At 43.6% G+C, this 13,295-nt stretch overlaps 2 protein-coding genes across 3 annotated transcripts in view; one reads left to right on the forward strand and one right to left on the reverse strand.

Annotated features, from left to right (window-relative positions):
- On the reverse strand, nt 1-2,778 carry LOC123729539 (tubulin alpha chain-like). Its single transcript, XM_045704408.1, has 3 exons — nt 2,750-2,778; nt 397-713; nt 1-212 (listed from the first exon to the last, which is right to left on the reverse strand). The coding sequence occupies exons 1-3, from the start codon at nt 2,776-2,778 to the stop codon at nt 43-45; spliced, it is 516 nt and encodes a 171-aa protein (XP_045560364.1). The 3' UTR covers nt 1-42.
- Nucleotides 2,779-9,213: 6,435 nt separating this feature from the next.
- Nucleotides 9,214-13,295, forward strand: part of LOC106582506 (receptor-type tyrosine-protein phosphatase-like N) — a 94,958-nt gene continuing 90,876 nt past the window's right edge. The window contains exon 1 of one of the 2 annotated variants that reach the window (XM_045704906.1): nt 9,214-9,649. In XM_045704906.1, coding sequence (XP_045560862.1) covers nt 9,574-9,649 — 76 coding nt within the window. In that variant the 5' untranslated portion in view covers nt 9,214-9,573. The remainder of the gene's footprint in view (nt 9,650-13,295) is intronic. The other variant, XM_045704907.1, reaches the window with a different exon arrangement.

Here is a 13,295-nt window from a genome sequence, read left to right on the forward strand (position 1 = left end):
GTTTATCATATCATGTCTCTAATTGTCATAATTGTCAACAATTCATTCTTCAAGCATTCTTACCAGTTTACGGATTCTGTCCAGGACGGAGTCAATGATCTCCTTGCCGATGGTGTAGTGACCGCGGGCGTAGTTGTTGGCAGCATCCTCCTTGCCTGAGATGAGCTGCTCAGGGTGGAACAGCTGGCGATAGGTACCTGTCCTCACCTCATCTGGAGAAAGAGAAAACAGTATTTTTTTTATATGGAGAGAAGACCAGATACCAGTGGATGATGTTCTGTACACATTTAGAAATTGAATGCACTGGCACATCTGAGATTTGCTTCAGTAGGTGCGTTGTAAATGTTGAAATGTTTTTTAAAGGATAAAAGTTTCTGTAAAAAGACAGCAACTTACCGATAACGGTGGGTTTCAGGTCGACGAAGATGGCGCGTGGCACGTACTTCCCGGTGCCCGTGGCGCTGAAGAAGGTGGTGAAGGAGTCGTCGAGGTTACCTGTGGGCTTGTCACTGGGCATCTGTCCGTCCGGCTGGATCCCATGCTCCAGGCAGTACAGCTCCCAACAGGTGTTACCCATCTGGACTCCAGCCTGGCCCACGTGAACAGAGATACACTCACGCTGTTGAGAGAGATGGGGAGAGAAGGAGAAGAGACAATGTGAATGAAGTAGACAGTGATAACACCTGACCACATGGAGGATATTACAGTGGGGTCTAAGAGGTCCAACAATTCAGATGTGTATCGTCTGTGTGACACCATGTGTGTAAATGATTATGATACACTGAGTGTACAAAACATTAAGAACACCTGCCCTTTGCATGACATAGACTGACCAGGTGAATCCAGGTTAAAGCTATGATCACTTATTGATGTCACTTGTTAAATCCACTTCAATCAGTGTAGATGAATGGGAAGAGACAGGTTAAAAATGATTTTTAAGACTTGAGACAATTGAGACATGGATTGTGTATGTGTGCCATTCAGAGGGTGAATGGACAAGACAAAAGATTTTAAGTGCCTTTGAACGGGGTATGGTAGTAGGTGACAGGCACACCGGTTTGTGTCAAGAACTACATCGCTGCTGGGTTTTTCACGCTCAACTGTTTCCCGTGTGTATCAAGAATGGTCCACCACCCAAAGGACATCCAGCGAAAATTGACACAACTGTGGGAAGCATTGGAGTCAACATGGGTTAGCAGGAATGCTTTTGACACCGCATAGGCTGTTCTGGGGGCAATAATGGATGCAACTCAATAGTAGGAAGGTGTTCCTAATGTTTTGTACACTCAGTGTAATTTACCTGGTGTGTAACCATAACCGAGCACTGTGTCCGTTATAAACATATAAACATATTTCCATGAAGAGTCTGTGTCTCTTCTAATTTCAGCTTTTCCCATTTTATTGTTTCTCTGTTTATGTAGTTTGTGCAAATGCTTTCGGTGCATGTGTCATAACGTAGAACCACCAAGCAGAGTGAGGTTCAACCAGCCCCTCCCTGTTCACTCTCAGAACAGACAGTAGGATACAGGAAGGTTTAACCAGCCCCTCACGGTTCACTCTCAGAACAGACAGTAGGATACAGGAAGGTTCAACCAGCCCCTCCCTGTTCACTCTCAGAACAGACAGTAGGATACAGGAAGGTTCAACCAGTCTTGCCCCTCCCTGTTCACTCTCAGAACAGACAGTAGGATACAGGTAGGTTCAACCAGCCCCTCCCTGTTCACTCTCAGAACAGACAGTAGGATACAGGAAGGTTCAACCAGCCCCTCCCTGTTCACTCTCAGAACAGACAGTAGGATACAGGAAGGTTCAACCAGCCCCTCCCTGTTCACTCTCAGAACAGACAGTAGGATACAGGAAGGTTCAACCAGCCCCTCCCTGTTCACTCTCAGAACAGACAGTAGGAAACAGGTAGGTTCAACCAGCCCCTCCCTGTTCACTCTCAGAACAGACAGTAGGAAACAGGTAGGTTCAACCAGCCCCTCCCTGTTCACTCTCAGAACAGACAGTAGGATACAGGAAGGTTCAACCAGCCCCTCCCTGTTCACTCTCAGAACAGACAGTAGGAAACAGGAAGGTTCAACCAGCCCCTCCCTGTTCACTCTCAGAACAGACAGTAGGATACAGGAAGGTTCAACCAGCCCCTCCCTGTTCACTCTCAGAACAGACAGTAGGATACAGGAAGGTTCAACCAGCCCCTCCCTGTTCACTCTCAGAACAGACAGTAGGAAACAGGAAGGTGACAGCAGGGGTTCAAAATGTAGAACCGAGTTCCACATGGGTATGAAAATGTATTTTATCAAACAAAACTATGCTACATTTTATCTCTGGGACCCTCAGGATGACAAATCAGAACAAGATTACTGAATGTAAGTATATTATTTACCTTCAGAGGTGAATGTATCACACCAGTTGCCGTGATACGAAGCGTTTTTGTTGTTGTGCACAACTCAAACAATAGCGTGGTATATTTTCACTGTAATAGCTACTGTAAATTGGACAGTGCAGTTAGATTAACAAGAATTTAAGCTTTCTGCCCATAAGAGACATGTCTATGTCCTGGAAAGTTGGCTGTTACTAACAACGTCATTCTAGTCACATTATCGCACGTTAGCAACAACCGTTCCGGTTTAGGGACAACGATCCCGTAGAGGTTAAAGAGCAAAAGTGTCATGTAAATCAGCTTTGTTTGCATAGCCGGGATGAAAATAACGTAATTTAGGCTGTAATGATTTCCAAAATTTCATACATTAGGTCACACATTCCCCAGGCAACCATCTGCCGAGGGAAACTATTGTACAATTCCACAATCACATAATTGCACTGGGACTGATTTTGCAAGTTAAAATGTATGCCAAAAAAAAAAAAAAACATTGATTTTAAAGTTTAACAAACTTCTAGGCAAAAGGACTAGTGGATTTACACCCAGTAACAGAATTACGGTAATAGAATTACATTAACAGAATTACGGTAATACAATTACGGTAACATAATTACGGTAATATAATCTCATCATGGGTCTCTGATCTGTACTGCACAGAAATGCATAATGATGGATATGAATGTCATTCTGTTCATAGTGATGTATCATAAATAGGTATACAAAGGTAGAGTATAAATATACAATACCCTCCCATTGCATATTTCAGCATTATTCTACACACTGGCTATTATTTTAATGAGCTCTGCCCCCAAACAAGAACAAATTTGATTGGTCCTGACCAAATCTGAACCAATCATAGATGTCTATGTTTCACAAGTTTGGGCATCAAAGTAGAGCTCAGTAGAGCTCATTTGAGTACAACACAGCACAGTATAGTAGAGTACAGTAGAGTACAGTAGAGTACAACACGGCACAGTAGAGTATAGTAGAGTACAGTACAACACAGCACAGCAGAGTAGAGTACAGTATAGTAGAGTAGAGTAGAGAACAGTACAACACAGCACAGCAGAGTAGAGTACAGTACAGTAGAGTAGAGTACAGAAGAGTACAGTATAGTAGAGTAGAGTACAGTAGAGTAGAGTAGAGTACAGAAGAGTACAGTATAGTAGAGTAGAGCACAGTAGAGTAGAGTACAGTAGAGTACAGTAGAGTACAACACGGCACAGTAGAGTATAGTAGAGTACAGTACAACACAGCACAGCAGAGTAGAGTACAGTATAGTAGAGTAGAGTAGAGAACAGTACAACACAGCACAGCAGAGTAGAGTACAGTACAGTAGAGTAGAGTACAGAAGAGTACAGTATAGTAGAGTAGAGTAGAGTAGAGTAGAGTAGAGTAGAGTACAGAAGAGTACAGTATAGTAGAGTAGAGCACAGTAGAGTAGAGTAGAGTACAGTAGAGTACAGTAGAGTACAGTAGAGTGCAGTAGAGTACAGTAGAGTAGAGTACAGTAGAGTACAGTAGACTACAGTAGAGTAGAGTACAGAAGAGTACAGTATAGTAGAGTAGAGTACAGTAGAGTACAGTACAGTAGAGTACAGTAGAGTACAGTATAGTAGAGTAGAGTACAGTAGAGTAGAGTACAGTACAGTACAGTACAGTAGAGTACAGTAGAGTACAGTAGAGTAGAGTACAGTAGAGTAGAGTACAGTATAGTAGAGTAGAGCACAGTAGAGTAGAGTAGAGTACAGTATAGTAGAGTAGAGTACAGTAGAGTAGAGTAGAGTAGAGTACAGAAGAGTACAGTATAGTAGAGTAGAGCACAGTAGAGTAGAGTACAGTAGAGTACAGTAGAGTACAGTAGAGTACAACACGGCACAGGAGAGTATAGTAGAGTACAGTACAACACAGCACAGCAGAGTAGAGTACAGTATAGTAGAGTAGAGTAGAGAACAGTACAACACAGCACAGCAGAGTAGAGTACAGTACAGTAGAGTAGAGTACAGAAGAGTACAGTATAGTAGAGTAGAGTAGAGTAGAGTAGAGTACAGAAGAGTACAGTATAGTAGAGTAGAGCACAGTAGAGTAGAGTAGAGTACAGTAGAGTACAGTAGAGTGCAGTAGAGTACAGTAGAGTAGAGTACAGTAGAGTACAGTAGACTACAGTAGAGTAGAGTACAGAAGAGTACAGTATAGTAGAGTAGAGTACAGTAGAGTACAGTATAGTAGAGTACAGTAGAGTACAGTATAGTAGAGTAGAGTACAGTAGAGTAGAGTACAGTACAGTACAGTACAGTAGAGTACAGTAGAGTACAGTAGAGTAGAGTAGAGTACAGTAGAGTAGAGTACAGTGTAGTAGAGTAGAGCACAGTAGAGTACAGTACAGTACAGCACAGCAGAGAAGAGTAGAGTAGAGTACAGTATAGTAGAGTACAGTATAGTAGAGTACAACACAGTAGAGTACAGTAGAGTACAATACAGTACAGTAAATTATAGTGTAATTAACTGTAGTGTGCTCTCATCTACCAGAAAGCCTCTTAAAACGTTTTAGAAATACATCAAAACACAGTAATGTTGAAGTAAAGACCCCTGCCAACTGATATCAACGCTTACACTGAGTGTACAAAACATTAGGAACACCTTTCTGTACTGTACTGCACTGTACCGAACTACACTCTACTTTTGTTTACTGTACTGTGATGTACAAACTTGTGAACCCAACTGTGGTTTGTGACTACTAGGATTTTCCATTGTAGCCAATTCAATTGCAGAAATTCCATTGCCGATTTTTTTGTTGTTGTTTTAATTACTTAATCATTCTTAAAGAAAATTGATACCAGTAAAAACACTATAACTATTGTTAGGTCTACCTTTACTGATTACTTCTGTGAACTTTCAACATGCTCCCTCCTCACGAGGAGGAGAAATTAGAAATAATTTAAAGATATGTGGGTTTTGGGTAACTGAAATTTCAAGGCACAAAGACAACATTTCTTAAAATTATTGAAGCAAGAAAAATGTCTCCTAAACTAAATATAAGTGTTAATATTAATTAGTTGTCAGGGGATCTTTTTACTTCAACATCAATAAGAGAACATAGCTTTCACCTGGAACTGTCTGTGTCATGGAAAGAACAGGTGTTCCTAATGTTCTGTACACTCAGTGTAAGCTACTGTACTCTACTCTACTCTACTCTACTCTACTCTACTCTACTCTACTCTACTCTACCTGACTTCAACATTACTGTGTTTTGATGTATTTCTAAAACGTTTTAAGAGGCTTTCTGGTACATGTTTTCTAAGACCCCTTTCCCATCTGATTGACCAGAAATCAAAGTCTTTGCTTATTCCTAATTTTTAGGATGGAAAATGGTGGTAAAATGTATATATACCTTAATTTCGTCTAAAATATAGACTCTCAGCTTTCATTTGGGTCAGATGGTTTAGACCCTTTCTTCTTTAAGATTGCTGCCCCTGTCATCACCAAGCCCATCTCCAACCTTTTTAACCTGTCTCTCCTTTCTGGGGTGGTTCCCATTGCTTTGAACGCAGACACATTTCGTCCTTTATTTAAATGGGGAGATCAAGCTGATCCCAATTGTTATAGGCCTATTTCTATTTTGCCCTGTTTATCAAAAGCGTTGGAAAAACTTGTCAATAATCAACTGACTGGTTTTCTTGATGTCTATAGTATTTTCTCTGGTATGCATTCTGGTTTCCTGCTCAGGTTATGGATGTGTCACTGCAACCTTAAAGGTCCTCAATGATGTCACCATTGCCATTGATTCTAAGCAATATTGTGCTGCTATTTTTATTGACTTGGCCAAATCTTTTGTTACGGTAGACCATTTCATTCTTGTGGGCCAGCTAAGGAATATCTGAGGGGTCTTTGGCCTGGTTTGCTAACTACCTCTCTCAAAGAGTGCAGTGTATAAAGTCAGAATATCTACTGTCTCAGCCACTGCCTGTCACCAAGGGAGTACCCCAAGGCTCAATCCTAGGCCCCAAGCTCTTCTCAATTTACGTCAACAACATAACTCAGGCAGTAGGAAGCTTTCTCATTCATGTATATGCAGATGATACAGTCTTATACTCAGCTGGCCCCTCCCCGGATTTTGTGTTAAATACCCTGCAACAAAGCTTTCTTAGTGTCCAACAAGCTTTCTCTAACCTTAACCTTGTTCTGAACACCTCCAAAACAAAGGTAATGTGGTTTGGTAAGAAGAATGCCCCTCTTCCCACAGGTGTTATTACTACCTCTGAGGGTTTAGAGCTTGAGGTAGTCACCTCATACAAGTACTTGGGAGTATGGCTAGACAGTACACTGTCCTTCTCTCAGCACATATCAAAGCTGCCAGCTAAAGTTAAATCTGGACTTGGTTTCCTCTATCGTAATCGCTCCTCTTTCACCCTAGCTGCCAAACTAACCCTGATTCAGATGACCATCCTACCCATGCTAGATTACAGAGACATAATTTATAGATCGGCAGGTAAGGGTGCTCTCAAGCAGCTAGATGTTCTTTACCATTCGGCCACCAGATTTGCCACCAATGCTCCTTATAGGACACATCACTGCACTCTATACTCCTCTGTAAACTGGTCATCTCTGTATACCCGACGCAAGACCCACTGGCTCCACGCACTAGGCCTCCAGTGCGCCTCTCCAGTCCGGAGCGTCCTGTGCCGGCTCCACGCACTCGACCTGAGGAGCGTGTCATTAGTCCGGTGCAACCTGCGCCGATGCCCAGTCCAGGCACGTCGGCCAACCCAGCTCCATGGCCGGAGCCTTCCTCTGCGCCGGTGCCCAGTCCAGGCACGTCGGCCAACCCAGCTCCATGGCCGGAGCCTTCCTCTGCGCCGGTGCCCAGTCCAGGCACGTCGGCCAACCCAGCTCCATGGCCGGAGCCTTCCTCTGCGCCGGTGCCCAGTCCAGGCACGGCGTTCAGCCCGGCACCATGGCCGGATCCGGGGTCTGGGTGGGGGCTACAGCCCGCACTGGAGCTGCCACCGACACTAGTCACCCCCCCCCCCACCCTCCCCATTTGGTTTCAGGTTTTGCGGCCGGAGTCCGCACCATTGGGGGGGTACTGTCACTCTCTGACCATAGAAAGCCCTTGGTTCTCTATGGTGTTGTAGGTCAGGGCATGACTAGGGGGTGTTCTAGTCGATATAATTCTATGTTTGGGTTTGAGTATGGTTCCCAGTTAGAGGCAGCTGATTATCGTTGTCTCTAATTGGGGATCATACTTAAGGTGTCCCTGTTCCCACTTGCATTTGTGGGATATTGTTTGTGTATGTGCTTGTTGCACTACGTTACTTCACATTTCGTTGCTTGTTTATTGTTTTTGTTGAGAAGTTTCACTTTTAATAAAGATGTGGAACTCAACACACGCTGCACCTTGGTCCGTCCATTATCACGACCGTGACACTACCTTCTTGCCCTTTGCGCTGTTGTCTGTGCCCAATAATGTTTGTACCATGTTTTGTGCTGCTACCATGTTGTGTTGCTACCATGTTGTTGTTATGTTGTGTTGCTACCATGCTGTGTTGTCATGTGTTGCTGCCTTGCTATGTTGTTGTCTTAGGTCTCTCTTTATGTAGCGTTGTGTTGTCTCTCTTGGTGTGATGTGTGTTTTGTCCTATATTTATATTGTTTTTATTTTTAATCCCAGGCCCCCGTCCCCGCAGGAGGCCTTTTGCCTTTTGGTAGGCCGTCATTGTAAATAAGAATCTGTTCTTAACTGACTTGCCCAGTTAAATCATTTTTTTTTTAAAAGCATGTCAATTTGACATGCTTCTATAAACTTCACATTTTGGTGCTCATGGGTCCTTTTACATGGAAACGCCATGGAGCTCATGGGTCCTTTTACATGGAAATGACCTGGTGCTCATGGGTCCATTTTAAATGGAAATGCCCCACTACAAACCTACAGTGATGATGAAGAAAACAGAAGGCCTACATGGCAGCAGGTGGCAGGAAGAGGGAACCAATAGACCTTGTACTGAGCACCTCACATTTAGGGCTCTGTTTTAATAACAAACCTAACAAAATGGTCGATCTAAGCACTGTCATGTTAACTTGGCCCTTGGAGGATGGGTAGATGTGTTTAAAGGGATCCCTCTGCATCAGGTGAATGGTGGTCATGCAGGGGGCATGTGTGTAGCCTATACCTGTCTGGTTAAGGGCAACTCCCTTGACACACATTAAAACATATTATTAACCCACCATAGCAACACGTATGTTTCTACATATAATAACCCACCTTAGGTGTAGAAACCTAAGTGTTGCTAAGGTGGGTTATTAGGTGTAGAAACCTAAGTGTTGCTAACAACCCACCATAGCAACACTTAGGTTTCTACACGTAACAACCCACCATAGCAACACGTATGTTTCTACATATAATAACCCACCTTAGCAACACTTAGGTTTCTACACCTAACAACCCACCATAGCAACACTTAGGTTTCTACACCTAACAACCCACCATAGCAACCCTAAACAAAAACTGTCCCACAAAACTGCTGTTCAAGAAATGGATAAATGGGTATTTCCTATCCAAATCCGATGGATGAACCAACATTGACCATAAATGAATGACAATGTCAACATCCTCTGTTCCACACCACTGTCTTTGCTTGTTCTCCTCTATCTCTGAGACAGAGACAGCTCTCACTACCATTGGCCCACTGCACTGTCTTTGCTTGTTCTCCTCTATCTCTGAGACAGAGTCAGCTCTCACTACCATTGGCCCACTGCACTGTCTTTGCAGCTGCAAAACATCTTGAAAAATCAACAGGGTCCTTTGGTGACGTCATTGCGGGACCCCCACCGAACGGATCAATTGCGGGAGGAGAGAGACTGACACAGGGAGGAGAGAGACTGACACAGGGAGGAGAGAGACTGACACAGGGAGGAGGAAATCGAGAGATTCCCGGCTCCTGATCCGCTCCAGGATTTCCAAGGAGTTTGGATTATCGTGTGTTACCCTTTCCCTTTAGCTCAAATCCACAGTTATTACACTTTAGCCAAGGTTTGATTTCCGTTACCTGGCGTGAATCCAGCTGGGCGTATAGATCTGGTCGCAGCTCCGTGAAACAACATGGAGATTTGAAATAGAGTCATAAAGACCGGAATTGGATCGTGAAGCATACATCAGAAAGCAGTCTTGTAGGTGGTGGTGTCTGTCTAAAATGAAGCACCCGAAGCTATGGAGATTGTTGTTTTTCATGACGCTGTTGTACAATCTTGGGATGTCAAGCAGATACGGTAAGATGATGGTGGAGTTGCGGAAGCATGCTGTTTCAGTGGAGGGATAGATGAGATGGAAGAGAAGACGTACTGATAGAGGGAAACGTCACTGGGAGGTAGTGTAAGTAGTATTTGGAATGAAGTCCGCAGTATAGAGAAATGGATGATTCAGTAGTATTTTCTGTTTACTTCAAAGATCTGCGAGGTGTGGATGTCATTACATTGCATCGAAGTAATAACATAACATCTATGCTAAGGAAGAGGATTTTTGGTCATGGGTTGATATTGAGAAAATAACATGTTTAGGTTTTTGTAACTTCAATTAACAGCTAGACTTTGAATTGATTTACTAAAATACATAAGATAGCTTAGCTGTAACATCGTGAATTAAAGGCGTTTTGCCCGACGTCATTTATTTTGATGCGGTTTTAGTTTGACTAGGCGAGCATGCCATATTTTTTTCTGCTAAGTTGTGTAAATAACCACAGTTCACTGTTGAAAGGTAAAAGTGATGAAAGTTAAAAAAAAATATATTCGCATTACAAAATAAAAAGCTTTAGCTATGGCTTTCCACCTGCGTGAGGTTTATGGGTTTCAGGACCACGGAGAGCGACTAGGCTACTGGTTTGGGGCTGTTTGCCTTGTCTTGTTCATTGTATACTATCCTTCCTTTTTTTTCTCTCTCTCTCATGTCGTCCACCCTGGTCTCCATTCCCCTGTTTTGTACCCCTCTCCTCACCTCCTCCCCTCTCCTCACCTCCTCCCCTCCCCTCTCCTTACCTCCTCCCCTCTCCTTACCTCCTCTCCTCCGTCCCCGTCACACTATTTAGTTCCACAATGAGCCTTATTCTGACACCAAGGCGTCATAATGTGGCTCAGTTGGTAGAGCATGGTGTTTTCAATGCCAGGGTTGTGGGTTCGATTCCCACGGGGGACCAGTACGGACGAAAAAAATTGTATGAAATGTATGCATTCACTACTGTAAGTCGCTCTGGATAAGAGCGTCTGCTAAATGACTAAAATGTGAAAATAATGGTCTCTGGCTCATCTCAGCCAGTTACCACGGTTACTTGGTGTTCTAAAGGTGAAAGTTCACAGATCTGTTTCTCTCATTTAGTCAGCCATTAAATGGCTGTGTTCCCCTGTTTGACACCAACAGGCATTGAATTTATCACTAATCGTCCTTCATGGAATCTGTGTTCCATCTACCTGTTTCTCTGTTACAGTGGTGGAATATGTTGTCTCTTTGTAAGTTCTTTCCATGAGGGTTGGCGTGGCCCTACAGGACTTCGCCGTCATCCTTTTGAGTTTATTTAGTACGCTGAAGTGCATCTAGCATTATGGGAATGTGGATAAAAATACAATTTGTACATACCCTGAATATTTAGAGGGCAAACACCCTGAATATATACAGGGGGCAAACACCCTGAATATATAGGGAACAAGCACCCTGAATATATAGGGGACAAACACCCTGAATATATAGGGAACAAACACCCTGAATATATAGGGAACAAACACCCTGAATATATAGGGAACAAACACCCTGAATATATAGGGGACAAACACCCTGAATATATAGGGAACAAACACCCTGAATATATAGGGGACAAACACCCTGAATATATAGGGAACAAACACCCTGAATATATAGGGGACAAACACCCTGAATATATAGGGAACAAACACCCTGAATATATAGGGAACAAACACCCTGAATATATAGGGGACAAACACCCTGAATATATACAGGGGGCAAACACCCTGAATATATAGGGAACAAGCACCCTGAATATATAGGGAACAAACACCCTGAATATATAGGGAACAAACACCCTGAATATATAGGGAACAAACACCCTGAATATATAGGGGACAAACACCCTGAATATATAGGGAACAAACACCCTGAATATATACAGGGGGCAAACACCCTGAATATATAGGGAACAAGCACCCTGAATATATAGGGGACAAACACCCTGAATATATAGGGAACAAACACCCTGAATATATAGGGGACAAACACCCTGAATATATAGGGAACAAACACCCTGAATATATAGGGGACAAACACCCTGAATATATAGGGAACAAACACCCTGAATATATAGGGGACAAACACCCTGAATATATAGGGAACAAACACCCTGAATATATAGGGGACAAACACCCTGAATATATAGGGGACAAACACCCTGAATATATAGGGAACAAACACCCTGAATATATAGGGGACAAACACCCTGAATATATAGGGAACAAGCACCCTGAATATATAGGGGACAAACACCCTGAATATATAGGGGACAAACACCCTGAATATACAGGGAACAAACACCCTGAATATACAGGGGACAAACACCCTGAATATATAGGGAACAAACACCCTGAATATATAGGGAACAAACACCCTGAATATATGGGGAACAAACACCCTGAATATATAGGGAACAAGCACCCTGAATATATAGGGGATGTCCCCCTGTCTTCTCATATTTATTTTAATGAGACAATAACTCTATCTATGTTGTTTCTCTCTCTCTCTCTTTATCTCTCTTTATCGCTCTGTGTGTGTGTGTGTGTGTGTGTGTGTGTGTGTGTGTGTGTGTGTGTGTGTGTGTGTGTGTGTGTGTGTGTGTGTGTGTGTGTGTGTGTGTTGTCAGGGGAGAGCTATGAGTCATTGCTAGCGTCCTGGTATACGTCCCGTTGATAATGATAGGTCTGGGTACCTGATGGAGGAGACCAGGAGACTTTAGCTGGGTACATGATGGAGGAGACCAGGAGACTTTAGCTGGGTACATGATGGAGGAGGAGACCAGGAGACTTTAGCTGGGTACATGATGGAGGAGGAGACCAGGAGACTTTAGCTGGGTACATGATGGAGGAGACCAGGAGACTTTAGCTGGGTACATGATGGAGGAGGAGACCAGGAGACTTTAGCTGGGTACATGATGGAGGAGGAGACCAGGAGACTTTAGCTGGGTACATGATGGAGGAGGAGACCAGGAGACTTTAGCTGGGTACATGATGGAGGAGGAGACCAGGAGACTTTAGCTGGGTACATGATGGAGGAGGAGACCAGGAGACTTTAGCTGGGTACATGATGGAGGAGACCAGGAGACTTTATCTGGGTACATGATGGAGGAGGAGACCAGGAGACTTTAGCTGGGTACATGATGGAGGAGACCAGGAGACTTTATCTGGGTACATGATGGAGGAGACCAGGAGACTTTATCTGGGTACATGATGGAGGAGGAGACCAGGAGACTTTAGCTGGGTACATGATGGAGGATGAGACCAGGAGACTTTATCTGGGTACATGATGGAGGAGACCAGGAGACTTTATCTGGGTACATGATGGAGAAGGAGACCAGGAGACTTTAGCTGGGTACATGATGGAGAAGGAGACCAGGAGACTTTAGCTGGGTACATGATGGAGGAGACCAGGAGACTTTAGCTGGGTACATGATGGAGGATGAGACCAGGAGACTTTAGCTGGGTACATGATGGAGGAGGAGACCAGGAGACTTTAGCTGGGTACATGATGGAGGAGGAGACCAGGAGACTTTAGCTGGGTACATGATGGAGGAGGAGACCAGGAGACTTTAGCTGGGTACATGATGGAGGAGGAGACCAGGAGACTTTAGCTGGGTACATGATG

This window comes from Salmo salar, chromosome ssa21, assembly GCF_905237065.1.
Source record: "Salmo salar chromosome ssa21, Ssal_v3.1, whole genome shotgun sequence".
NCBI lineage: Eukaryota > Metazoa > Chordata > Actinopteri > Salmoniformes > Salmonidae > Salmo > Salmo salar.